This window comes from Channa argus, chromosome 17 (genome assembly GCF_033026475.1).
Source record: "Channa argus isolate prfri chromosome 17, Channa argus male v1.0, whole genome shotgun sequence".
Classification (NCBI taxonomy): Eukaryota; Metazoa; Chordata; class Actinopteri; order Anabantiformes; family Channidae; genus Channa; species Channa argus.
The window spans coordinates 15,575,570-15,601,940 of NC_090213.1; the positions used below are offsets into that span (position 1 = coordinate 15,575,570).

Sequence of the window (26,371 nt, forward strand, 5' to 3'; positions counted from 1 at the left end):
CACACACGTAGCACAATGGTTGGACCAGACAGTCCCATGTCAAATCTATTTCCTATTTCTTGACCACTTTCTTTAAAACACCACTGCATGTAGACCAAACGGAAAAAATGTTTTGAGATTTTTCTAACTGTGGAAAACAAACAGAGGTTTAGAAATACACTAAGGAATAGCCTCTGGCCAATCACAAAGTGGTGAAGCAAGGTAAGCACATATTCTCTCCTCATCTCCCAAGGCACCAGTTCTAGCCCAAGGCATTTGCTGACATCATTAGCAAGGCTCCATAGCACCTAAGGTCGCTTCACTCAGCTAGCAGCTATCGAAACTCTGATTCTCATTATGGTTAATAGCAGCCGGGCCCTCTCATAGCAATCCCTCTCCCTACAATTCAGTTGGCCTCTCTGTTGGAAGCCAGATTGTTGTCCTAGTATAGCAGGAACCCCTGAAGAGCACCAGGCAAGTAAAGCAGGGGGCCCCTGCTTTGCATCAATGAGAAATCAGCAGATAAATGTTCAAACCAGCTTCCATTTGAAGGCCTGGGTGGATAGTTTTCTCATGTTGAGCAAAGAAATGTGGGCTAGTGGCACTGACATAGGGCAGTTGCAGGGCTGGATAGGGATGCGACTGGGAGAGAAAGCCCAATTCCATTGTTAATCGAGGGACGGAGATATCCAGGAAAGGATGCCGGATCTTTAAATTTCACATTTTTTCAATCCTAAGGGAAATTAAACCAATTCTAAACACGTCTAATATTAAACAACAGTGTTTCAATGTCCAATGTAACATGGTAGCATCAGCTCCTTCACCTTTCCCTGGATCAGAAAAGGACTGTGGGGAAGAAAGAACACTGAGCTGGGAGGAAACTGGTCCACACAGACAACACTGCCCTCTAGAACTGACAGCAGAAATGAGTAATAAATTTATCAACCTGCAAGTATTACCTTTATTTCTGTGGTGTGGTGGAGGCCTGGCCGCTTGGACCAGCAATAGGTCATAGAAGAAGCTCCTCCTGTCTTCCTCTCCTGGAGGGCACAGAGTTACCACCTCTCCGTAGGTCCTCTGGAATATACTTCTCACCTGTAATAACAAAATCATGGAGGTGACCTAATAAACACCATTGTTAAACATTATTGTTAAGGCTCATTATTAAAAAAAAAACCCTTTGCAATAAAACATTGATAAACAATAGAACAAATATAAAAGGAATAAAAACCTTTTTATTGTTTTTCTCCAACGTCCTGTGTTTATTACATTTTGTCAGTATGGCAGGATGCCAATTTTCCCTTTGTTTTAGCTCCATGTAAAAGTAGTCACATTTTGAAAATACTTGTTTTAATCTCACTTCATTTCGTGCACTCATTGTATTAAACTGATCATCTATTTTATGTTCATCACATGCACAACGAAAAACTAGGCTGTCGAGTATGGAATGTTTAAATTATGTACCCTTTTTCATCAGCCACAACAATGGCCTAATACATGATTGAGGAAAGAAGAAAGTAAGTATGATGCATATAATTTAAGAACTTGTCCAAACCAGTTACAATGGTGGTAAAAGAAAAACGGGTTTTTAGTCTTCTACATTAAGAGACCAAATAATACCTGGCTAAATTGTGCTAAGCATTAAAACCTTGACAATTATCGGTAACCTTTAAGATGTGAAGAAACAAATTATGTTAATAGTTTATGAATCTAAGCCCAGATAAGTAAGAGGTCTTAATCTTAACTATACTTGGTTTATATCAAAAGACAATACTGGATACAGGTCCAAAGCATATGTATGCACATAGTGAAATGGACTGTAGCGCCACTTTATTCCATCTATACTGAGGGGTTGTGGCCATTCCTTTACTTGATTTATGCTAAATAATCTGCTCACATTTGTGCTGTCTGCTTTAGTAATAGTAAACATAAGACACAAATCAGGGCTATTTACGACTAGTCTCACCTACCTTAATTTCTGGTTTGCATATTTATATGAGGATATTAGGCGCTTCAAAGATCCAAGTTCAAACTCCACATTGTAGCTCAAGGCCACTCCTGATGCGAAGCTCTGCTGCTAACAAGGCACATACTTCCCACTTTGTATCTACCCCCCATCTATCTTTCATATCGATCCTCTCCCTTACCCATGGCATGTTTGCTCTCCCTTTCTCTCTGCACGTCCTTCAGTTATTTTTTTTTTTAAGTTCTTTGTTACCCCCCCCCGCCCACCACCACTGGATTTTGAGCTCTCTCTACCAACAAGAGGGGGAAAAAAGAGGTTTGAAGTAAAAACAAGGAAGACAGCAGGGGAGCCAGAGATAGTCAAAGTGTGTGTAGCACACAGCAGGTAATGATTCTCAGCATTTTTCATCATGATAAAAGCCGCAGAGATGTTGGCGCAGAGAGGAATATCACAAATGTGTGGGTAGATGAATGGTTAAAAAGAGGGATGGGGTATAGATGAAAGAGGTGGATGCACAAACAAATTGGGGCTATCTAGCTGGCCAGAGCAGCTGTAAAACAAAACTGGACACCTGTTCTAATATGTTTAAATTGACATAAATGTTCCTGTCGGACAACCTGAACCTGTCTCAACTTTATTTTAAAAAAAGAAACACTAATGCAGTTTGAAAATGAGTCTAGAACTATAACATAGCTTGATTGAGTAACTTTTTGTCTAATGCAAATAAAAGCAGCTAAACGGAGACTACATGGCAAACAGAAGGGTTTTACCTCCACGGGGGCCTCTGAGAATACCTTGGAAAAAAACTAGCTGGAGGTTGTGGTTATGACATGTGGACCACCATGCCTAGTCTGCTGTCACTGCAACCTGGAACTAATGATAAGAAAATGGATGTTTCTCCACAATGTTGCTCCACACTGTCTCATGATATTACAAACTGAATGCTTAACAATAAAAAACAATATTCAAGTGTAAGTGTAATATTCAATAACTCAAATGATCCAAACAGCATCTTCAACCCCATAACCTCTACTCTAAATATGCTAAATCAAATAAAGTAGACATTTCACATATTCCACCAAAAGTAAATAGATACTTTAGATGGGTAGATGTTTTGTTGGAGACACAGCTATTAATTCATAAAAAATTTGGTCCTTATGATAAATTTGGTCCTTATGATAAAACTGTGGTGCAGGCATCAACATTTAACTTGAAACCCATGCATTACAATGAACTTTCTAAAATGTGTTACAGTGCTAAACAAATGATTATTATTTCATTCTTACAATCTCACGTTCAGAAAGTTTCATCAAAGGGCAAAACATCAACGCTTGCATGCTCGCCTAGGGCAAGTAAATTTTACGTTCAGGAAAGTGGAACGTATCATGCATTTGTCCGATCCGGGCAAGTGGAAAAATAACTGACAGTTTTCAGTGTTTGCCAAATGTTGATTTGTGTGTGTTGCCTCGACACAAACTGGTTAAAATATTATTTTGTTGTAGAGCTGCTCATAGCGTGTTCAACCTTAAAGTGTTGATGATCTCTGATTTATTTGGTGCTTTCTGAAACCTGTGCTACAGACAAAGCGTTTATCTTGTTTGAATGAGGCACAAATCTGTGTTGTTACCAAACTGTAGAAAATATTAAGAGAGAAGCTTCACATTTTAATGATCGTTTAGCAGTTATTCATGGTATTTCTGTTTAACAGAATTAAAAGGCGTGTCGATTTCAGCAAACAGGCTACATATCTGGAAAACCTGAAAAACTAGATATGTTGCCCTTACCAACTCACACACAACTTACAGCACTAAACTATTAAACCATTTCATTCACTTGAACAAAATGAGCTGTAGCATAAAGCTTATAGAATAAATTAGGATTTTTTTTACATTTGGCAGAATCATATAGAATGCCTTAAAAAAAAAAAAACATCTATGCCTTAATTTATGCGTATAATGGCCTCTTTAGGATTAGATTAATAGGACAGTTCAAGATAACTTGCCATTATTAAAAATAATGAATATTATTATAAGTAATTAAGTGGTACATTTAACAGATGCCACTATCAAACGTACCACAACAAAGCTCGCCTGAGGGAGCACGTAGAGCCAAATGTAGTTACAGGTTTAACTCTTTTCAAAGTAATCAATCTTTAATTCATTTACAGAATAGCCAATCCTTTGAAGGTCAGTTCAGTTGAAAATGAGAGCTGATTGGATTTCCAAGAGTGAAAATGTCAATGGTAAAAAGTAGTCAAGTTGTTTTCTGAAAGTAAATAAAGCAGATGGACAGCTACCATGGGTGAACATGTCCAACTTCTTTGTCAACCAATTATGATCACACATTTAATGATCTTTATATTTTTATAATGCCACTGGCAAATGATTGCTGGTGTAGGAACAGAACAGACAGAAGTAAACTGTGGGGTAAATCACACTAGTTTCTTTTTAAAGAAGATATTTTTTGGATTTAACTTTAAAAACAGTGAGAAAGGGACTGATCAAGAGAGGCAATGATGCAGTTCTACTACAAACTAGTAGACAGAAATTCAGCATAGCCTAAAGAGTCCTTATACCCTTATGCTGGAACCATGTTTACATGAGCAACCAATTTGTCTCATCAAGTGCTTCCCAATTTAAAAGCTACTATACAGATCTGTGTAGACAATGATTAAATGAAGAGCCATTTAAAAAAGGCACTGAATGCCAGACCTAAACAGTGAAGAGGTACCTACTATGTAACACTGGGTCTGAATTGCCTACTTATAGACCAATTTGTTTATCACAGCAAGTAAGTCACCAAACACAAACGGTGGAGTGAAAAGCCTCCAAAGCAATGCTAAGCAAAGCAGAGAATAACATAAAGATTTTCATAAAATAGAGAATACAATAGACAAACCAGAATAAAAACGTGGTAACGATGGTAACTTGAACTACAGAATTTAAAAACCAGTAGAGGCATCAATGCTAGCAACAACCCAGGTGCTTCTCGAGTTCGAATGAGTCATCTGCAGAGAAATGATCACGAGCCTCTGTCTCCTTGGAGCATAGCCATGGTTGAGGCCTTGCCAAACAACCAGTTACACACAGAGACACACACTCAGCAGAACAGAAATGTCTACACTGTATAGACAGTGATATGGTGTGTGTATGTCTGTGTGTCTGTGTCCGGAGGTCAAGACATGGGGCTGCCAACCCCAAGACCTTATTAAAGCCCTTCTGTTGCCTGACTAGAAAGGACCCTCCTCCTTACATTTCTCTATGACCCTCACCCCAAACAATTTGCTCCATTTTCCTTTACTCATATGCAATCCCTCCCCCTCAAAGCCCGACCCACTATGGGTGCTTTGGACTTCAAAAAGATGATAATAAATCTAAGAACAATGAAGAAGCCAAGAAGGGGATACACAGTAAAACTGGGCAGTAAGATAAATAAAAAAAAAATTTTAAAAAAAGGGAGAGAGAGAGGGATAAAGCCCAAATAGATAAAAACAGCCTGTGTGCCTCTGCACCAGCACTTCTGACAAAAAAATAATAACACCTTAGAATAATCATTAAAAGCCATTACCTTGTAAAATTAATTTTGCAATTATTGATTATTTGCGATTGTTTTGAATAGAATAATCTATGAAACATTCCAAAATCCTAAAATCATTCTTGGCATTTACATCTTGTCAGTAATTATGTGCATCTGTGCTAAATATGCTAAAGTGGTTACTTGCAAGTGGTTCAGTTTTGCCTGCTTGATGGGTAAAATGTCTACTTTGCCTTAAACAGAGCTATAATATATTGTAGCAAAAAAGATATTTAAAGTTACTACAACAGCAGTTCAGCTGCATTGAGACTGTCCTATAGTCTGTAAGTATGGGATCTTCTTTATTCTAGTTGAACTAAACTCACCTTAGTACAGTTTATTTGCACAGGTGCTGACCTAATCAACCACACAGACACTCTCTGAAGCATTTGGGTTGTAGTGAGAATAGGATTCAACCTTGATAAATCTTAGGTCTAAAACTGCATGTTTTAGCCAAACCCTGATTTGACAGAACATAATTTTTAAATGTGAAGCTGTGTTACATTTTAAATATGTTAAATACGTGTATTCTGGGTTCTGCAGCAGTTTGATCTTTGTTGGTATATCGCTCAGATAATAAAAATGGATATGAAAAAATGCCATTTGAGCAGTAGTTCCATGTTTCATAGCAATTTTTCAGTCAGACCAGAAAAGGATCTTCTTCCCATCTTTACTTTCATGTTCCCACCCCAGATCCTTTTAACCAATGAGTGGACAAGAGAATTCTGACACATCTTTTGATATGCTGTGTTTGGATTTTTGTGTATGTCAAAGACAACTGAACCAAGTGGAAGATGGACCAGGCTTACAAATTAGTCAAACTGATTCAGACCTGAGCAAACAAATTACATGCTGGAAAACAACCAGCATGGCCCTGCCTTATACCACACAAATGCTGCAAATGAGAGTCAGCTCTCTCATTGCAAATCTAGAGATTGGATCTAAAAGAGGCACAATCTGGAGAAGCACAAACAGCACAGATGAATTACTGAAAATACTTTGTTTCTGCCTTGTCTGTGCTTAAAGTATTAATTAAACTGGAGGTCTGTACTTGGTTGACTTATTTGGTACTGACTATTCATGCAGAGATAGGATTTATGTATACCAAGGAAAAATGAACCTATGGTCCACAGTATTATATCTTGAAAATATTTTTACAATATTAATTTCTATTCTATTACATTTAAGAGAACAGTGTTGCTTACAAATTTGAGCTGCCAGCAAAACTCTGAGGAGTCCTTCACACAATATTCATATTTATCTAATGGAACTTAAATGTCAAGAGCTGAAATTAACTCGTTTTGGAATTGAAACAAATCAAATAGTGAAATTGGTGCCATTATCCAGTCCTAAAATGACATCAGGTTAAAACCCTTTCATAAAAAGACGGCAGCAATAGCAAAAAACTTAGGTAAGCCTCCAGATAAATCTTAAGACGATCAGCTCAGGTCTGTGTGCGTAAGTGCACTGTGTGTTCCTACCTCCTCTGACAGTTGTGAGTAGTGGGTCTCAGCAGTTGCAAGGATAAGGACAGGACTGAAGGAGGGCACATCCTGCAGTAGAGTGAGGAAAGTGCTCTTCACAGTGTCACCCACTGTCTCCCACCACTCTGAAATATGTGGCATAAACACTACACTGGGCATGCTACGGCGGGCCTCGCGGAAAACCTAAAACCACACAGACAGGTGAACCACATTACTGTTCATTGACAAGCACACATGTAAATGGATTAAAACAAACAAACAAAATGAACGAAAGCATCATTTGACAGTCTAAAACCTGACACAATTCTAATGTATTTTGCTAAATCCAAGCAGAACAACTGTCACAGGCAGCCTTGTTTGTGTGTGTGTGTGTGTGTGTGTGTGTGTGTGTGTGTGTGTGTGTGTGTGTGTGTGTGTGTGTGTGTGTGTGTGTGTGTGTGTGTGTGTGTCTGAATATTTTTGAATCTATGTCTGCATATTTTCATGCATCTGTATTTTACCTGAGCACAGGACTCCTCTGGTGTCTTAGCAGTGACGGAGTATAGAGTGGGCAAATCCAGGCGATGGACTGGCAGCTTGTCCAGGTGGTGCAGCAAGGCAGGGGCCAAATGGGAGCTCTGTCCTGAGCCTGGGGGCCCAGCAAGGAGCAGGCGAGGTCGGTAAGCTGTGGGCTGTTGGAGGGCAGAGCTAGAAGCAGAGTGGAGTTAACATTTATCATCTTATGAAAGCTCACTAGCAGTCACACAGTACAGTCACTGAAACAGCATTCTCATGGCAAAAGCCCTTATGTTTATAGTTCAGCGTTATTGATGTGCTTCATTAAGCCATTGTTGATATATTTGATATGGTTCACACTAACAACACTGTAATTCACACTAAAGGTGGATTTGAGTAAACCGCACTGGATTGCTCTTACTCTGAAACAGCTCTAAAATACATTTTAATAATAGCAGTACATATCTGTATTTTTACAGTTTTCTGTCAAGGACAAAACTGAGTATATTAGGTCTCTGACCAAGCAAGAAAAGTAAGAGCAACCAAAGTACAAAAACCTGACTTTACCCCTTTTGAATAATGAACCTGTGCAAGTGGAGTAAAAGTAATCCTGCACAGAAGTGATGCAGTGTGAAAACAAGAAAAGAAGGACTGAACCACGTACCAAGTGAAGTGGTTAGAGAAAGAATAGCAGCTCTAACAGCCACTAAGACATGTAGAAGAAAGAAGCCTTCCTCTGTGTGCCTGTCATAGAGGCAGGCAGAGGACAATATGCCTGAACCCTAAACATTGTTCAGAGAAGCTTTTGAAGGTCAGCATATCTAGAGAATATACCCGGCATTTTGGATTAGTGATCCTCATCTCACTATTACGTGATTTCTGGAACATATTTTCTGTAACTCAACCTGCAGGACAGTGGTGTTGGAACACCAGACAGTTTCTGTGATCTTCCACTGTGGCCCAAGTGTTCGATAACAAGCTCTGACAATTATTTGTTTTTTTTTAAATAGTGTTTGTTGACATTCCAATAAAACCCTTCTGCATCTATAAATCAGCACCGTGAGCCTTGAGAAAATTTTTTCATAGCATCTTCCAAGCATACTGCATAAGACTAAAAGCCTCACAACTGCTTATTAGCTTAATCAATAAATGAAAAGCATATTACCTCAAACAATTCAGTTCCTTCACCTCTCAGAGATTGTAGTTTTGATGTCGTAATTGTCTTATCGCCTTCTCATTTTACTTAGCCCTGCTGTTTCCACAGGCCCAGAGAGATTTGTTGCTCATTTCTCAAGTGCAGCTTTTTGTTGACTTGTATGGAAATTAAACTTTTAACTTAATTAAGAGGTTGTCCCTTACTAGGAAGATAACTGTATTTCAAAGACACACCGGATCTATATTAGTCTCTGATTAAATTACTACTATGAAACCCAGTAATAATAAGGATTTTGAGTGGTAGCTTGCTTGTAAAATAAAAAAAGTTGTTCTGTATTGGCATTTGGCATATTTAAGCCCCTTTTAGACTGGAATTCTGACATTATCCTGACTTTTTTAGAAGGGGGGTGTATGTGTGAAAGAAAATATCCCAGTGGAATGCTGCCAACATTTTCCGGACTATAGCCTTCGGGCCCCCTAGTGCAATGTCTGTATTATCCGCGTGAACTCGTGCACGCTGCTCTGTCCCGAATCGTCTGGAGGATTAAAAGCGAGCGGGTGGGTACGTTGATGACATTTCTATCACTGAACTACTGTTGTAGTAATTGAACATTTTTTTATTAGTTGCACAGTTCTGGTGTGCTGTAAACAAAAGACTGTTTCCCAAATTTAAAATTTTATATTATGTTGTGTGACCAATGCACACTAATCGTGCATGGAAATCAAGCAGATTTTCACATGTGAGGACACTTCTCACCCGGGTGATCTCCCGCTGTGAGTTACATGTCTGAAAGGCCACTCCAGACAACGTCCAAAGCTGAATTCTTCTAGCATTATCAAAGATCAGAGTTCATATATGAAACAGGCTTCAGACCATGACAAGAGAGCTTGTAAACTCACGAGGAAAAATGAAGGAATGATCTATGCGTTGCAGAAGAGGAACTCCATGTCTCTGGTGATGCCACAGGCTGGACTTCGTAGATGGAAGCAAAGCCTTCATCATTGTCATCATCGCTGTGAAAGTCCTCTTCAAGCAGTTGATTGTCACCGCCTAGCACAGAGATAAACACTGCATATAAAGCCATGTATATCTAGCAGCTCACTTTTCCTAGCGGTATTAAGCACAGTGGTAGTAAATGTACTTAAAAGTTTGTTCTAAAAAGTTCAATTCTTAAAGCAACTCTTTTACTGACTTTAACGTTGCCATTACACCAAAAAGTGAGGATTTAAAAGTAACAGTGGTGTCTTATTAGGTGAGATGTAATGGCCATTTAAAGCAATACAGCACCCTGAGAAATTCTGCCGGAAGCAATCTCCCACTGGTCAAGTGCTGCATAGTGGCTAATCTGCTGTAAACACTTTTGTTGACTGGAGGGGGAGCTGACTTTTTAAAGTGCTAGCAGGATGACTGCTTATTCAATCTCTGCACACTCAACAAGAAATGTTTCACCATAGCTTCTATGTTTAGTGCATAGGGGTGGTACAAAGCACTCTGTAGTATTTGATTATCTCTTTGTACCAGCACACCAACAAGTAAGACAGGTGGCAAGGGAGAAATTGAGCAAGAGTCAGGTTTAAGGAAAAAGGTAACATGAAGAAATAAACTGAAAACAAGTGTTACTGTTAAAACCATGGTTGATCCCTACCGTGTGTGTTGTCCCTGTCAGTAAACTGAGCATGGGGGAAGACTCGGAGCAGAGTTTTCAGCACCAAGGAGAAAGAGCTGGCCAGCAGAGGCCTGATACTGGGGGACAGGGCACGGCCCGGGGGAGCCAGGGCCCTCTGGGAGGCTGGGACGATTCTCGTCATGGCCTTGCTGAAGTCACCAGGCCTCAGGATGATAGAGGTGACGTCCAGCTTCAGTTTGACGCTGCTCCCATAGATCTGGGGATACCTGCGGCGCAACGCCACCAAGGCTGCCTCTGTGCAAAGTGCTTTGATGTCGGCACCGCAGTAGCCTAGGAACAAGCCAGAAATACAAAGATTTGTTAATTACAAAAGATTGTTTTCAATGAGCACAGAGAACATGCCAGCGGGTTAATCAAGAATAAAAAATAAAAATAAAAAAATGGCAAACAGTTTTATACGCGTCAATCTTACCGACACATTTTTCTGCAAGTTCATCTATAAATGGCTCAGCCAACTTGGGATTCCAGTCCCGTGTGTGAATCTCTAGTATCTGCTTTCTGGCCTGAAAAAAGCATATCGGAATGATAAAGGGAAAGAGACAAAAAAAAAAAAAAAAAAAGTTAATGGAGAAAAAGCAATGTCAACAAATAAGGCAGCAGAAGCCCTGTGTAGCCTCATAAGAAGTTAACAGGCTTATAGCTGCCTCAATAGCTGCTCTATAGCTGACAAAATATGTAAAAGAAGTCACCTCACCAAATAAATGTAACTAAAAACTGACCAATGTATATGATTAAGTTCAACTCAGGGCTTGCTAATACACTCTTAAAATCACTGCAATGTCTCCACAGGACCTACTTTGATGAGCAGACATTAAGAACACAGTGGTCTTTGTCATGACCCACGGGCAAATGTTTTCATCATCTTTCATCACATCTCTTCTATTTAAATGGCCCAACAGAGCAAGATTTCATACTGGCTTCTAACATGGGCAATACCAGAAGGGAGCTGGACTTGAATGTGTAGAGAGGTTTGCCATTTGCACAAGAGCAAGGTTTTTAATCAGTCAAAGCTCACTATTCGTGAGCTTCGAGGCTTTGATTACCAATGATCCTACTGTGGACAAACGGTTCAAGAGATCCATTATACAGGCTTGACTGGGGGCAGGGGAGTTAACCTATAAGGAACTGGTTATCTGACTCATTGTTACAATGACACACGTAACATTGTTTTCTCTGTGTGTTTGTGTGTTTGTGTGTGTGTGTGTGTGTGTGTGTGTGTGTGTGTGTGTGTGTGTGTGTGTGTGTGTGTGCGCGCTCACAGAAAACAAGTCTCCCCAAGTGTAAGATTAAAGCAATCAGATCTGCATAATAATAAATCTACTAAAATTGATTTTTAATTTTCCAGAAATGTAATGAGCATCTGCTTTGCCACTTGCTTGTTGGAACCACACATCCAAAAGCAGGGAAAAAACAGGAGAGGAGAATCTTAATTGCCTGAGGGCTGCATGTACTAATTTTGTCACAGGACTCTTAAGAATAAAATACTAATTACTTCAGCAATATATTGTGTCCCTAGCTGGGTATGCATGTGGGTACAGCACTGTTTGTACAGTAAGTGATCCTCATACTGAACACTGCATGCTATTATTGTGGCTAGATGGGGAGGCAAGATGGGGTCAAATTGTCACTGCATATTTTTGACTTCTAGCAGTAAAATGTAGGTATACAAAACAAAAGTTAAGGCTCCTACAACAAAAAATGTATCTAAAGAAATGACAGGTGCCGTGAAAACAAGATGATGCGATGACGACTGTGTCCTTGTGCACACTGTACACAATATTGATGTTTCCGTCCTTACCTTCTTGTCGGGTAGGCTGAACAGAAACTCCCGGTCAAAACGTCCAGGCCTCCTGAGTGCTGGGTCGATAGAGTCAAGTCTGTTTGTAGCACCAATGACCACTATCTCCCCACGACTGTCCAAGCCATCCATCAAGGCCAGCAGAGTGGACACAATAGAACTAGAGAGAAGAAAGGAAACCATAAGACAAAGAGTAATAGATTCAGTTAACACTTTTATTAATACTAATTAAATAAGTAATACTCATATATTCAGTTGTATTTAAATGTATACCAAGTAACACCAAACAAAAAAGGGTCTAGCTTTATTGCAAGGAAATTTACACAACACATAAGTACCTATTTCTGCTAAAAGAGTTTGTTAACAGGACAAATGAATAAAACCATGTAACACAAAATGACCAACTTTTATTTTTTTTTTCACCAAAGGGAAAGTGTTGTTACAGCTTTAGGCATGTTATTTTAAAAAAGGAGATCATCTTTACCTCAAGCATCTACACATGTCATCACTTAAATAAACTCTAGTCCACAACTATGTCACATTTCACAAATATTTCCTTCTTATGATTGTTATGAAGGTTTCAAATTGAGATCCAGCTAATTTCTTGTAAAGTTCTACACTGCAGTGCCAACAGGATACAGAGTAGAAGCAAACTTATGCCACCTTTTGGCAAGGAATGTAACAGCAGCAGGACCTTGAGATGCAGGCATGGCCATGCGTACTAAGATAAATGCAGTGACAACTTTGACAATTTCACCACTGATATGTCAACATGGATATGATATACATAAGACACAGAATACTACTATAGCTGTTGTTTGATGCAAGGTTTATTGTTGGTGCCGTTTAAAACTGATTTAAAACAGCCCTGTTGACATTACCAGTATGTTTCAAGTACAGTAAGTGTAAAGTACAGTTGTTCAAGTGTTACAATCACATTTATCTCACCTGTGTATCTGGTCTTGCCTGCTGGAGCGAACAGGAGCTAAGCCATCAATCTCATCAAAGAAAATAATGGATGGCCTCATGAGGTACGCCTGAAAAAAAACATACACAAAAGCAAAGTCAAAAACCGCATTATGTTCAAAAAAATACATTAAACCTGGCTGGGTTCAGTTTAGTTAAAAACTATTTGATAATATAACTACACACAATAAACATTGAAAGTGCAAATACTATACTCAAACCAGCAGTTTTTCCATTTCCACCGTGAAGTTAATTTATGTCACACAACTGAGCTATGGTTAAAAGGATATTGCACATAAAATGCTTTTAATGGCAGTACTGTCTAAGTGACTTACCTGGTCAAAAAGCAGGCGTAGCTGCCGTTCTGATTCACCAACCCATTTGCTGAGACAGTCAGCTCCTTTCCTCATGAAGAAGGAAACCTTCCTGTCTCCCTGGCTACACTCATTGGCAAGTGCCCGTGCAACCAGGGTCTTTCCTGTTCCTGGTGGGCCATAGAACAAACACCCTCTAAATGGAAGGGGAGACAAAAATAAAAATGTGTTTGATAATGGAAAAATGTGTCAAACGTGTCAGACGATATAACAACATTCTAATTCAGAGAGACAATCTTCACATGTCACCTGTTAGCTTTTGCTCACCTGGGAGGCTGAATCTTGAACTTCTCAAAGATCTCAGGATAAAGCAAAGGGAACACCACCATCTCCTTTAGTGACTGAATGTGATTACTGAGGCCACCCACGCTATCAAATTTCACCTAAAGGGGGGGAAAAAACAAAAAACACATCACCTGTTAAAACTAATGATATTTGAAAATAATTTAATTGGTAAAGCTTTTTGATATTCGTTAGCCTCTGCACTCACAGAACTATCGAGGTTCATCGGATCGACGTCTGCCAAACTGGCACCCACTTTCACCCGATCACGCAGAACCCCACTAGCCAGATCCTCAGCAGTCAAGTTCATGGGCAAACATCTGTCAAGCAAATAAGAATGATAAGATATTGCATCCTAACAATACAAAAACACAATGGTCATTGTTACAGTTCATATACCAATATTTACAATGCTAGATATTCAACATCGTCTTTGAAAATGTTAACAGAAAAGGTTTGTAATCAAAGTAAATCAAAAGATTATGAAAACAATGAAGGGAGAAAAAAAATCAAAGCAGAAGGAAGAAATCAGTAGCCATTACCTGTTTCGAGCCCGGGTCATGCTCTTGCTTTTCCTTCGCTCAAATCGCTCTTCATCAGAAGATGAGGTGGTGTCGCTGCTGTGAATGGCATGTTTCTTCACTCTTCAGAGGTTTAACAAACTAGATTTAGTTTCACACCACTATGCTGTCACATTCTATAATGATCAGCAGAAACTTTTTTATAACCACAGCTTAGTCATGTTGGTGAAAAAACTGCTTCATAGCCAATTCATGGCTTATTGTTGCCCTTTGACAGATGCAGACTCTCTATTATTGATTTGGTCTTATGAGGGAAAAACTATACCACACTTAGCCTCACATTTGACTGGGATTTTCCACGATTAAAATTTCTACCAACCTTATATGGCTTCTTCTTGCTGGGGACCTGTGGGTGTCAAAAAGTGAGGGGTTGCTCTGTTTTCTGTTCACAGGCTCTGAAAAGAAAAGAAAACAAACAACAAGCATAATGGTCAAACAATAAGCATCCAAAATGGTGTAAGTGAAGAAACCCATTAAATGAAAGCATTTGAAATGTTTAAATTTTTAAAAGCCATTACCAATAGGCGGTGCCTCATATCTCTGCACAGTCTTTCGCTGCCTCAGGTTGTATGGTCTGTCATTTTCTTCTTCTGCTTCTTCAACTTCATCCCCTTCATCATCTTCATCGTCTTCTTCAGCATCTTCCTCCTCTTCCTCACCATGAGATTCTGAACGTTAAAAGTGCGGTTTCAAACTTCCCATTAAACTTCTACCTTTTAAAAGATTGACCTAATATACACTTAAACACCTAATTTGAGGGGTTTTGAGACAGAGGTAGTAATTCATAAGGTTTTCATGATCCATCACTTGAGTCAATAATTCATAAGAATATTAGAAAGAAACCGACCCTCTGTCCCGTCATCCTCTTCCTCCTCCTGTTCGGTTTTGCTCATGACTTTGTGGTGTGGAGGCATGCTAAAAGTGTTCCTACGCATTGATTTCCTGCGCTTCACCCGGGAATACATATCCATATTTTCCTGAAAGAACAAAACTTTCAAATTATCATTTGTGCTAACAGATCAAGAGGTAGTAGCTACTTTCTAGCCCCCTACTGTGTGTTAATTCAAAGCCACACTTACCTCCTCTGTGTCTCCAGTCCACATTCGAAGTCGCTCCACCTCACGGTTCTGCCTGATGCTGCTGATGTTGTCCATCTCCTGAAGGACAGCTTCAGCAGTGCTACACACACAATATACGACAAAGTGAAGGCACCTTTACAGAAGCACAAAGTGTGTTTATTTTTTTGTGAGGGAGAGCGTTGCCTCTTTACTCTATCGCTGAAAAGAATGAATGACTACAAAGTAAAATGCTGACATTCATTTGTAATTTGAGTGTTCATGTCCATATTTTAAGAACAAAAGACTAAGACTTGCAAATTCACCGCTGCACTGTTCGACAATAAAATAGACCATAGAGCATTTCTGTATTATTTCAAATGCAACCTGCCTGATCACAGAGGCAAAGCATTACAAAGTTCAAAATAAAAACTGTGTTCTTTATAAGTAAATTCTGTAACATAAGACTATTTTAGCAACTATTTTTTGCCTAAAATTGTCTATTTCTGTATGTTCCAAGATTAAGCTCCAACAAAGTCAGTCATCTCCACTGCCTGTTAACTTATAGTAGAAGAAGCATTGCAAAAAACCTGTCAGTAGTGTGAGTGTTAGCTACCTGTTGACCAGCTGGTCAAACAGCAGGCTCTGGTTGAGGTGTTCAAATTGGCTCTTCCTGACCCGGCAACTCCTCTTCAGCTCCACATGGCCATTCATGTGAGAGTGATCTCCACCTCCGCTTTCCTCATTGCGGTGACTCATATGGGCTGCAGCATTATTAAAAATTAAATTGGAGACTGATCCTTTAATTGTTTGCTTACCAAATGTTTACATTAAATATATTAATTATAAATATTGAAAACAATGTGCATTACCATGCCCATTTTGCATTATGCGAGAGGACAGCCTAAAAAAAACAACAAAATGAAAATATGTTTAAACAATTGCAAGGAGTACTAAAACATATCACATGTAATACTGTTACTTCAAGATTAGGATTGTCTCACATCGTAACACATCATGAGAAGAACGAGATCTGACTTATTCTGGCTTTTTCTTCGCACAGACAAATAAACTATTACATGACCAGTACATTAAAATCTCACTCAGAAATACTAGTATTGAATAAGCAACTGACCTGGTGCGGTAGGTGGGAAGGCCCCAGCTGACCCTTTGGGACTTAGTTTGAGGGGATGGAGAGGTGTCACTGGAGCTAGGCTCAGAGGCAGCCTGTCGCCGAGTCCGCTTGGAAGGGGGAGCCAACCGCGAGCTGTTGGGACTGCTGACATCACTGCTGGGCTCCTTCTGTTAAACACCACAACAAAAGATGAAAGGATAAGGGGAAAATGCAAAAATCACAAAATATCTGGACAAAAAATATCTAACAGGCAAAATACCATTACAGCCTTTAATTGTTGCAGAAAAATCTGCCCTGTAAATAAGTAAAGTATATATGACCAAAGCTTTTGAGTAAAAATCACATCCATAACAACATTAGAAGTTCATAAACAGGAGAAAAAACAATCCAAAAGGGCAGAAACAGAACCTAGTCCTATAACACAAATTACATTTTACCCAAATCCTCAATGTGGCTCATTCTCTGAATCACAACACAGCACCAACCAGACATATGCCCTTGATGCTTACACCCTTCACAGCTCAACTTCCCTGCTGATATGAAAGCATATCTCACTGTTGTCATAGGCAACTGTCTGCAATGCCTGCAGAAAGGTTTGTCTCACTAACTGGATAGATAGACACTGACAGACCAAAAAGTGCAACATGTACTAACAGGTAATGAATCAACAGAGGCAGTCTGAGAGGGGCACCCTGAAAACACTTCTCATTTAGCCTTAAATAATGTTTAAACATTTCTGAAAACGTCACACCAATGGTCAGTTTTAGCCGCAGGGTCTTCACAGAAGCAATAGTGGGTTTAAAGTACAACTGGACATTTATTCATGGACGTTACTTCTTTTAAAATTGGTGAACTGTGAGGTATATTACTTTAACGCCCTTTAATGACAGATCACATTATCATGTTAACTCCACAGCACCGGAGAGCAACCAGAAATGAGTCCAATTTTTTGAACCACAATTCAAGTATAAAGCCTGGCCAAATGTTCAATTAAAGCTCAAGAATGTGGAAATGACCATCAATTATGTGAATAGTGTTTGTGTCGGTCTGAATTATAATAAAGGATGAATATAATAACGGTAAAAACGTAAACACCGGACCACTTGCCTTGCATAATATCAGTGTTTACATTTTGAGACAAAGACTGTCAGACAGCTTGTTGGTCAGGCTAAAAACTAAAGCTTTCCATTAAGGGTACATTTCGAATAAATAGAAAACAATAATTCGTTATAAGCTTATTTCGGTGTATAGAAATAACCTGCTCTATAAACAGGTTGTATTTGGGGGCTTTTGGGTTATTTACAACAGAGTTCACCAAGTTCAGACTTGCTAAATACGGGACTTGAGCCAGCCAACTGTTGTGAACCTGGGACCCTTCCCCCACTGTAAGCTAGCTGTCGGGCTAGCTCCAACCTACAAACGCTAGCTTAACAATCGTTTTATTACTTCACATTTAGGAAAGTAATCACGACTATACTTCCACGATGGTGACATATTGCACGACTATTAGCATCATGTCAAAACCGCGGTTGTCTTTATTTAGACGGCTAATTTAGGGGGACAACGGTGAAACAAGTCAGCCGGGTAAAATTGCCAAACACAAAGGGAACTCAACTTGGGGCTAGCCAGGAGTTACCATCGTTAGCTTGTAATTTGACAGCTGTACAATGCGTTAATTGCGATTGACACGTATATGAATCGCTGCAATCAGTTACTGTATTATGTATCTACGTGACGGAGAGGGTGTCAAGCTTAATACCGCCGGTTTCTTGGTGTGAATATTACATTATGTGGAGCACCTTGAGGCCACGGCTACGGCTAACGTTACATAGCCAACTAGCAGAACTAGCTAGCTCGCCGGCAAAGAAAAGAAACCGGCTTACATGTTCATCAGAGTTTGGCTCGTGTCTAGACGACGACCTAGTCCTCGAGGAGATGAAGTGACCGCTTCTCGGCCGCGAGCTCTTCCTTGTATTCACCATGTTTTCTTCCTATTGTCTGCCCTTGCTGAATCTCCCTAACCGGCTCCAAACACTGCCTCACTGAACGCAGCATCGAGACGCCATTTCTCTTTCTCTCTCTCTCTCTCTCTAACTCACTCACTATCTTTCTCACGCACTCGCTCTCTCTGTCTCTCACTCACTCACTCATTGACTCGCTCTCTCTCTCTCACTCACAGACTCGCTCTCTCGCTGACTCGCTCTCTCTCTCACTCACAGACTCGCTCTCTCGCTGACTCGCTCTCTCTCTCTCACTCACGGACTCGCTCTCTCGCTGACTCGCTCTCTCTCTCAGTCTCTCACTCAATCACTCACTCACTGACTTGCTCTCTCTCTCTCTCACTCACTCACTCACTCGCTCTCTCAGTCTCTCACTCACTCACTGACTTGCTCTCTCTCTCTCACTCACTGACTCACTCGCTCTCTCAGTCTCTCACTCAATCACTCACTCACTGACTCACTCGTTCTCTCACTCACTCACTGACTTGCTCCCTCTCTCACTATCTCACTGACTCGCTCTCTCTCACTCACTCACTGACTCGCTCCCTCTCTCTCTCACGCACTCGCTCTCTCTCTCTCACTCTGTCATTGACTCGCAATAAACAAACCCCTTTTCAACAAGTTTTTTAATCATTCATCCACTGGACAATGGGGTCGCTGCCACTGCCTAAAACACAATTGAATGTAAAAGAACAATTCCTGGTTTGCAAGAAAATATTAAGTAAAACATTTTAAAGCTCTCAACTGAGATTCTGCTTTCATCTATTTCATATTGCACTTCCACAATGAAACATTTATGTTAATCAACATGTTAGTGCCATCAGAATGACAAGTCCTTGTGTCATTGTTTACAAACAAGATGTGTTGTCACGTGTTGTCGACATATAACTTTTTAATTACACTTTTGAAGTAGTTTTAAGTATTTTCTGATGTAGACTGTGGCTAAAGTTTAGATGACGATGGCTACAATTGGCTGTATTTGGCAGAAATTGTGCTCTGTTTGCCCATTGAAGCTTCATTGTTATAAGTTACATACCCAGATGTCTATTGGAACAACGTTTATTACCATTTAATACTGTATCAAATAGAAGCGCACGTGCTTTCCTTGGCAGTTTGGTGTCACTACGACAAGAGGAGTCGGCTTACGGCTGTGTGACATCACACATATTGCTCAGCAGAAAGCCGCTGCCTGAAATTTAAGGCTGCAGATGTGTAGCATCGGCCGGATTAACCGACATAGCACGGACTGGTAAATCAGTATCTGACCTTAACCTTAATACACGCATGCTAATCAGCACTGACTGTGTGTGTGACTGTATATAAGCCATGTTATTATACACCGATCCTGTATCGTTGGCTTTATGTGCGTTCGTCGCTTCATGACGCTCACTTAGATAACTAACGATAAAGCTACTGGCTGCTTTGTTTTTTTTTGTCGATGAAGCTACAATTGCATCAGTTTGGAGCATTTTAAATGATGTTTAACACACTGACACTCTACATTGTGAACATACGTAGCTCCATTATGAACCAGGGAGCTAATAAAGGCTCAAAAATACAGCCACAACAATAACACCACATGGTGCGTTTAATGCCGTGGCTGCAGCCTCAACAAGACACAACATGACAATTGTGTGGCGCCACTTCTTCTATTTATATATCATAATATGCCTTTTTTCTTTAGATGGAAAACACAGGACAACATGAAAGAGATTGACACTGTGGGAGGTGAGAAAGATGAAAATTGGTAAGTCCCAAATTTATAGCATATTTTTCCATACATGCCTCTTTATTCTGCAATAAAACAGCACAATTTAAAAGATCCCATAAATTCTATGGTACAGTAGCTGTGAATGAACATTTTCTTCTGACAAAAATTGTAGCAGTAAAAATCAATAAATGAAATACACCTTGTGACTGTAGGCTGTGTATATTGACTGATGTTCACACTTTCCTATTCCTCAAGGGTTGCCAATGAAGAAAATGAAGAGGGGACTTCAATGAGACGTAGTTTCTCGGTGGAAGACCTCCTCGATGAGGTGGAGAAGATTTGTTATGATGCCTCAGGGACATCAAAGGTCACAAACACATTCACCTCAATAAATCTCCAAAGCCCTCTCTCTGCATATGTGCAATTTACAGCCAATAAAGCAAGACTTTATTTTGAGATTGTTTCATGTTATTTGCATGGCATCGTTACGCATGACTAGACTAAGTATAAATGAATAATCAAGTAAAAATCTATGTAAATGTTTAATATGCAATGTAAAAATCTATGTAAATGTTTAATATGTAATATATATTACTATTTTCTTATTTGTGCCTTCTTTCCAGGTGGAGATGGTTGTGAGGCTGTGGAAGGATGGCTTCACTGTTAACGATCAGGAGTTTCGCAGCTACTTAAACCAAGAGAACCAAGATTTCCTGGATGCAATCAAGAGGGGGTGAGTTACATTTGGTTATCCCAGGATTTACTTAAAGGCCTGTAAACTAGGATTTTCTTGCCTCATAAAGGGGCCATAATATCTTGAGGTGTGAAAGGCTTGTTGGTTATTTTTTTATTAATTCAATAATTAGCTAAAAGTGCTGTTAATTTTGGCTTTTAATGTCGCACCTTCTGGTGTGTATATTAAGCCTGAAAACCATTTAAATTGAGTGCCGTGCTACTGTGTGTGCAAACGGTCTGTGTTACAACTCCGTGTAATTTCCTGGGCAAAAAACAGTGCTGTTATGACACTGTCCTGATATTACTTCATCACAAGGTGTTGCTGTTGGTTTTGGATTGCATGAGAAAAGTGACTGGTATTCATTGCAAACCACTGGAATCTGTTCCATAGATGTATTGATCAAATTTATGCAGTAAATAACATAACATAATAACCCTTTAATTACAACATACCTGTGTTATATAGGCGATGCCCTTATGCTTTAAAGAATTTGTTTATTAGCCTTTTTGTTACATAGATATCGTTGTAAAGCCAATTCAGCCACAAGGGGGCATAAGCCAGCGTCTTCTTGTGACCCAACGTTTTGTGAACAGTCCCAAGTCTGGATAAATGCCCAGGGTTGAGTCAGGAAGGACATTCAAACACATGCCAAATTAAACATGTGAATTATGACTTCCACAGAGCAACAGAGAGTGTGGAAAAGAGGTGAAGAGGCGTGTGCAAGCAGGTTGGAACAGTTGGAGAAAAGTGTCAGGTGTGTTGTGTGATAAAAGAGTATCAGCGAGAATGAAAGGAAAGGTGTTCAAGACGGTGGTGAGACCAGCGATATTGTTCGGCTTAGAGACAGTGGCACTGAAGAAAAGACAGGAGGCAGAGCTGGAGGTAACAGAGCTTAAGATGTTGAGGTTCTCTTTGGGAGTGAGGAGGATGGACAGGATCAGGAATGAGTACATCAGAGGGACAGCTCATGTTAGATGTTTCGGAGATAAAGTCAGAGAGGCCAGATTTGAACATGTTTCAGAGAAGAGACTGTGAATATATCAGTAGAAGGATGCTGAGGTTGGAGATGCCAGGCAGGAGGTCTAGAGGACGACCAAAGAGGAGATTTATGGATGTAGAGGGGCCTGGTGGATCAGTGGTAGAGTGCCGGTCCTGAGCCCAGTTAAAATGGGAGGGTTGCAGCAGGAAGGTCATCCGGCGTAAAAACTCTTGCCAAATCGGCGTGCGGAACACGTTCCACTGTCATGACCCCTGAATGGACAAGCCAAAACCCATTGATCTTTTTTAGTGAGAAAGGACATGAAGTTAGTTGGTGTGAGAGAAGAGGATGCAGAGGACAGGATTAGATGGAGGGACATGATTCGCTGTGGGGACCCCTGAAAGGGAACAGCTGGAAGGAAAAGAGGAATATATTGTTTTAAAGCTACAGAATACATTTCATCTTTTTTTTTTAATTACAAAAATTAATTAGAACATCATGTTTAGTCCTCTTGGCATGCTCACTCATTTTTCATTAGTTTTTGTAGATAAAAGATTCTTTTAATGGCAGTGACATAACATAAAATATTAGATCATTGCTGGATACCAAGAGCAGCACCTGTGTCCAAACCAAGCAGGGTATGGCAGCAAAAAGTGATCGTGTGATGTGTGTTGACCTATTCTTACTGACCACATATATCAGTTACTGTGCTTGAGATTGGTTAAGGTATATATACTGTATCCATGTTTGTATGTCTAGCTGAATTCTGCACGTAACTCACATGAGGCATAATGTCTGTCCTTGGTTTTCCATAAGTCCCCAAAGGAAAACTAGGACCACAAGCAGCCAAAATAAGATAGAAAAAGCATAAAGCTCATTAGTGCTCGTTTGACATATTAAGTGATCTGACTGGACATCAAGCCCGATCTTTAATCTTTCTCAGGGAGCTTCCGCCAGAGTGGAAGAGCAGAGCAGAAGAGGAGGAGCTGGAGATTAGTGTGGAGGATCTGACAGAGGAAAATTATGTCCCCAAGAAAAAGGCCTTTCACCCATTTAGTGGTCGAGGATACCGGCTTGGCAGGTGGGAGGAGAGTGTTGTGATGAACTTACTGAGGAAAATGTTAAAATTTTGAATGTTGATTTTGAACGTTGATACATGTTTCGCCTTGGAGCTAAAGTGTTTTATGTCGCAACTTGTATGGTAATATACTACTTCACACCACTAGGTGTCCCTCTAAATGCAGGTATTAAAAAATCCACAGGCAAATCAGGCCAAACAGAAAAGTCAACCTGAAAAACTGAGAGGCTCAGCATCTTCAAAACATCACTGTATTAAACTACTGTCTAGAGAGTCCAAAAAGATTTATTATGAGGTTTTGTCTCCCCTGACAACAGTTAGTCATAAAAACACATATGAAATATTCTGTTTGTGCTTCTATGTGGTTTTTAATCTATTTATTTGTATTCTATTCCCAGTGTTGCACCCAGAGTAGTGGCCAGGTCACCATCTGTGCACGAGGATGGAGAATCTCCTCCTATTCCCATGGTAACACTAGACCACACCCTTCCCGTTACCTCCCTGCAGATCTGGTTGGCCGACGGCAGGAGATTGGTGCAAAGATTTAACCTATCGCATCGGTGTGTATAAGAACAACGAGGTCAAAACCCTTTTACATCTCAATCTGTGAGCTCGACATCATCAGATAATATCTACACAATAAAGACAGATAAGTGTTCTGTGTAAGGAATACCTCCATTCCCTCCATTCCTGCTGCACTGTCTGAAAATAGCGCTATCTCAAGCATCCCTGGAAAGAAGTAGTTTGAGCAATGACAAAAGATTTTTGTTTGTACTCGCTCAGGAGGCGCTGAGGAGCTTTGTTTGAGGATTATATAATTCTTTGTTCTAGTCTGGTGTTTGAAGGAATGGTGCATGTCATATCCCCTGCCACAGTGCATGGGGCTGCAGAAAACATAATCTGAGATGTAGCAACAGAGTGGATCTATAAAATCCCCAAAGAAGGATTGCGTAACTCTGATGCTGCATTTTATATAACAGGGTTAGTAGCTAAAGGAACAACAGGACTGAACCCCTCCAACCTTCAGCTGGCCACTGTGTGTGTGAGGAGTAGGGCTGCTATAGGATCGCTTGTGTATGCAGGGCACTATTAATAATAGATGATGTTGCTAGTATAGTTGTTTGCACAGAAATCATGTGTCAGAAGCAAGAGACATTTCTTGAGTAGGGAAGGTTTCTACATTATTTCTTTGCTGATCATTTTTACATATATAACATATTTTTCCCTTCTAGGATCACCGATGTTCAAGATTTTGTGACACGCTGCCAGAGAAGCTGCCCACCTTTCGTTTTGACGACTTCCCTTCCTTTCCGAGAGCTCAGCAACAAAGAATTAAGCCTAGAAGAGGCTGACTTGGCCAATGCTGTGATTGTCCAGAGACCCCTGAATACGCAGGCTCCATTTGGACACTCCTGACCTAGAAGGCCCCAATACTTTACACAGCACGCTACTCTTCCCCTCATCACCATTGCCCTAATAGCAATTGCAATGCCTCCTATAACTTATAATACGTATTTATTCAGTGGCTTATATCGTGTTGGATGGTCGTTATTTCTCTCAGTCCCTGTGTGGGATTGTCTAATAGAGATATTGTCCGTTGGTTACAAAGGTGCTGCTGAGGTGCTTTTGTCAATGCTTACTTTTGTCTCCTGCCTCTGGAGGAGAGTGTTTACCTGCCAACAGATCTCCCTAAACCCCACAAACCACAGAAATGCTGTCAAGGCAAACCAATTCTGTTGCTTGTGCAGATGGTCAACCATGTTTGTCCATCTGTTGGTCTGCTACACAAAGACCTCCCTCCTTTCTTCTCTCATACATTCACAAAGACACATGCGCACACACATACGCAATACCTCCACCAGCACCACCAAGCAACTCTCAAAAGTCTTCCCAAACTGTGATCACCACGTTTCTGCACTAATTACAATACAACCTAGGGAAATTCAGTGTGATTATCTTAATTATATTTAATGAACACTGGATGTTTTGTGTTTATTGTGTTGTTATGATAAAGAAAGAAAAGCAATGATACCTTATTTGTGTTGGCATGACTGTTTTTGTGTTCTCTGTGAACAGTTGCATTGTTTTGGGTTGGGAAATTTAAAGATTTGAATTTGGAATATACAACTTATTGTTTTTGGTTTTTTTTTTGACAGCAGCATTACAATAAAAGATCTTCCCCAAATGGTAAATCTTTGTGATTGCTTTTTACTGTAAGAATGAAAATTTCTATGAACTCTAAGCAATCTTCACACCACCCAGACATTGTGTGAAGATTGCTGCCAAAATTAGTTACTATTAAGGGCATCCAACACCTTCAAGTGATTATGATTGTACTGGTAATTATGGCATGGCACCAAACAGCACCTTAATTCACACTATAATAAAACATCTGTGCTCTCATTATAGATTTAATGGGGCTTAGATTAGAGGGCAGGAAGTGCCTGCTGATGGGAAAGAATTGGAGGAATATGTCTTTGCAGTGGTGTTAATTAACCCACTGAGTATGAAAAGCACTGTGTAATACTGGTCAACGGCATGTAGAGGTTACTGGCTTCAAAACAAAGGTAATAGAGAAGGGGAAACGATGCTTTCAGAAGTGAAAGCATCTTAAAACAAAGTAGAATATGTATTTTTTTTCCTTCTTGGTATGTGGAAGGACACGTTTGCTTTTACATGAGTGCGTGTGCTCCCTCCCCTGTCTCGAAGCTTTCTGCCTGGCTTCTAGAAGAAGGCGAACACCATTATCTTTCTTGCATATTTAAAGCATTGGAAGAGAGGGAGGGCGTACAGAACGGGAAAGGGCTTGTATTAGCTCATAGCAGAGGAGGATGAGATGACGGTCTCAGGATGGTCAAGGTCAGAGGAAGAAAGTGAGCAGCAGAGATGTCTTGAATATCATAATTCCAAACAAAGTATTATGTTTCCATGAGCACATGCTGCACATTTTAGAATGTTTACCTGGACATGAAGAGCTCTTGGCATCACTTGTTTGGCAGCCAGTGTACTGTAGCTAAACTGTAAAAGAGTGCACATTTCCTTTATGCTACATATTTAATAAGGCTAAGCATGTAAGGAATTACTTTCCCTTTAACTCCCATATTTCCTTTCAGGGTGACATTTTTACTCATGCATCAGCCGATCTTTCATTTTGCACATTCCTCTTCACGCATTATCAGAAACATACCAATCTAGTGCAGGTCATATGGCTGACTCTTCTGCCTTTTTCATTGTTAGTAATGTGGTCTTTGTGGAGGGGATTGCATGCTTGGAATTTGAAGAGGTCTGGGTTTAGCCGTCGAGGTCACCATCACATGTTTGTTGTCATGGTCTGAA

The 26,371-nt window shown here is 40.0% G+C and overlaps 2 protein-coding genes across 5 annotated transcripts in view; one reads left to right on the forward strand and one right to left on the reverse strand.

The window, feature by feature from the left end:
* Positions 1-18,928, reverse strand: part of atad2b (ATPase family AAA domain containing 2B) — a 61,715-nt gene extending 42,787 nt beyond the window's left edge. The window contains exons 1-20 of one of the 2 annotated variants that reach the window (XM_067481392.1): positions 18,415-18,928; positions 16,532-16,698; positions 16,269-16,300; positions 16,013-16,160; positions 15,421-15,520; positions 15,189-15,318; positions 14,860-15,009; positions 14,661-14,736; positions 14,303-14,404; positions 13,969-14,080; positions 13,746-13,861; positions 13,440-13,614; positions 13,087-13,175; positions 12,139-12,298; positions 10,753-10,843; positions 10,299-10,610; positions 9,553-9,703; positions 7,503-7,689; positions 7,000-7,185; positions 939-1,074 (exon numbers count right to left, since the gene is read on the reverse strand). In XM_067481392.1, coding sequence (XP_067337493.1) covers positions 939-1,074; positions 7,000-7,185; positions 7,503-7,689; positions 9,553-9,703; positions 10,299-10,610; positions 10,753-10,843; positions 12,139-12,298; positions 13,087-13,175; positions 13,440-13,614; positions 13,746-13,861; positions 13,969-14,080; positions 14,303-14,404; positions 14,661-14,736; positions 14,860-15,009; positions 15,189-15,318; positions 15,421-15,520; positions 16,013-16,160; positions 16,269-16,300; positions 16,532-16,698; positions 18,415-18,513 — 2,719 coding nt within the window. In that variant the 5' untranslated portion in view covers positions 18,514-18,928. The remainder of the gene's footprint in view (positions 1-938; positions 1,075-6,999; positions 7,186-7,502; positions 7,690-9,552; positions 9,704-10,298; positions 10,611-10,752; positions 10,844-12,138; positions 12,299-13,086; positions 13,176-13,439; positions 13,615-13,745; positions 13,862-13,968; positions 14,081-14,302; positions 14,405-14,660; positions 14,737-14,859; positions 15,010-15,188; positions 15,319-15,420; positions 15,521-16,012; positions 16,161-16,268; positions 16,301-16,531; positions 16,699-18,414) is intronic. The other variant, XM_067481391.1, reaches the window with a different exon arrangement.
* Positions 18,929-19,638: 710 nt separating this feature from the next.
* ubxn2a (UBX domain protein 2A) lies at positions 19,639-25,227 on the forward strand. Of its 3 annotated transcripts, none has more exons than XM_067482811.1 (7): positions 19,640-19,780; positions 20,216-20,278; positions 20,498-20,609; positions 20,866-20,975; positions 22,901-23,038; positions 23,434-23,595; positions 24,268-25,227. In XM_067482811.1, exons 2-7 carry the CDS (start codon positions 20,235-20,237, stop codon positions 24,449-24,451), a joined length of 750 nt encoding a protein of 249 aa, XP_067338912.1. In that variant the 5' UTR covers positions 19,640-19,780; positions 20,216-20,234; the 3' UTR covers positions 24,452-25,227. The 3 variants fall into 3 exon arrangements, with proteins under 3 accessions (XP_067338914.1, XP_067338912.1, XP_067338913.1); XM_067482812.1 differs by lacking the exon at positions 19,640-19,780 and adding an exon at positions 19,862-20,113; XM_067482813.1 differs by lacking the exon at positions 22,901-23,038 and having other exon boundaries at positions 19,639-19,780.
* Positions 25,228-26,371: the final 1,144 nt, after the last annotated feature.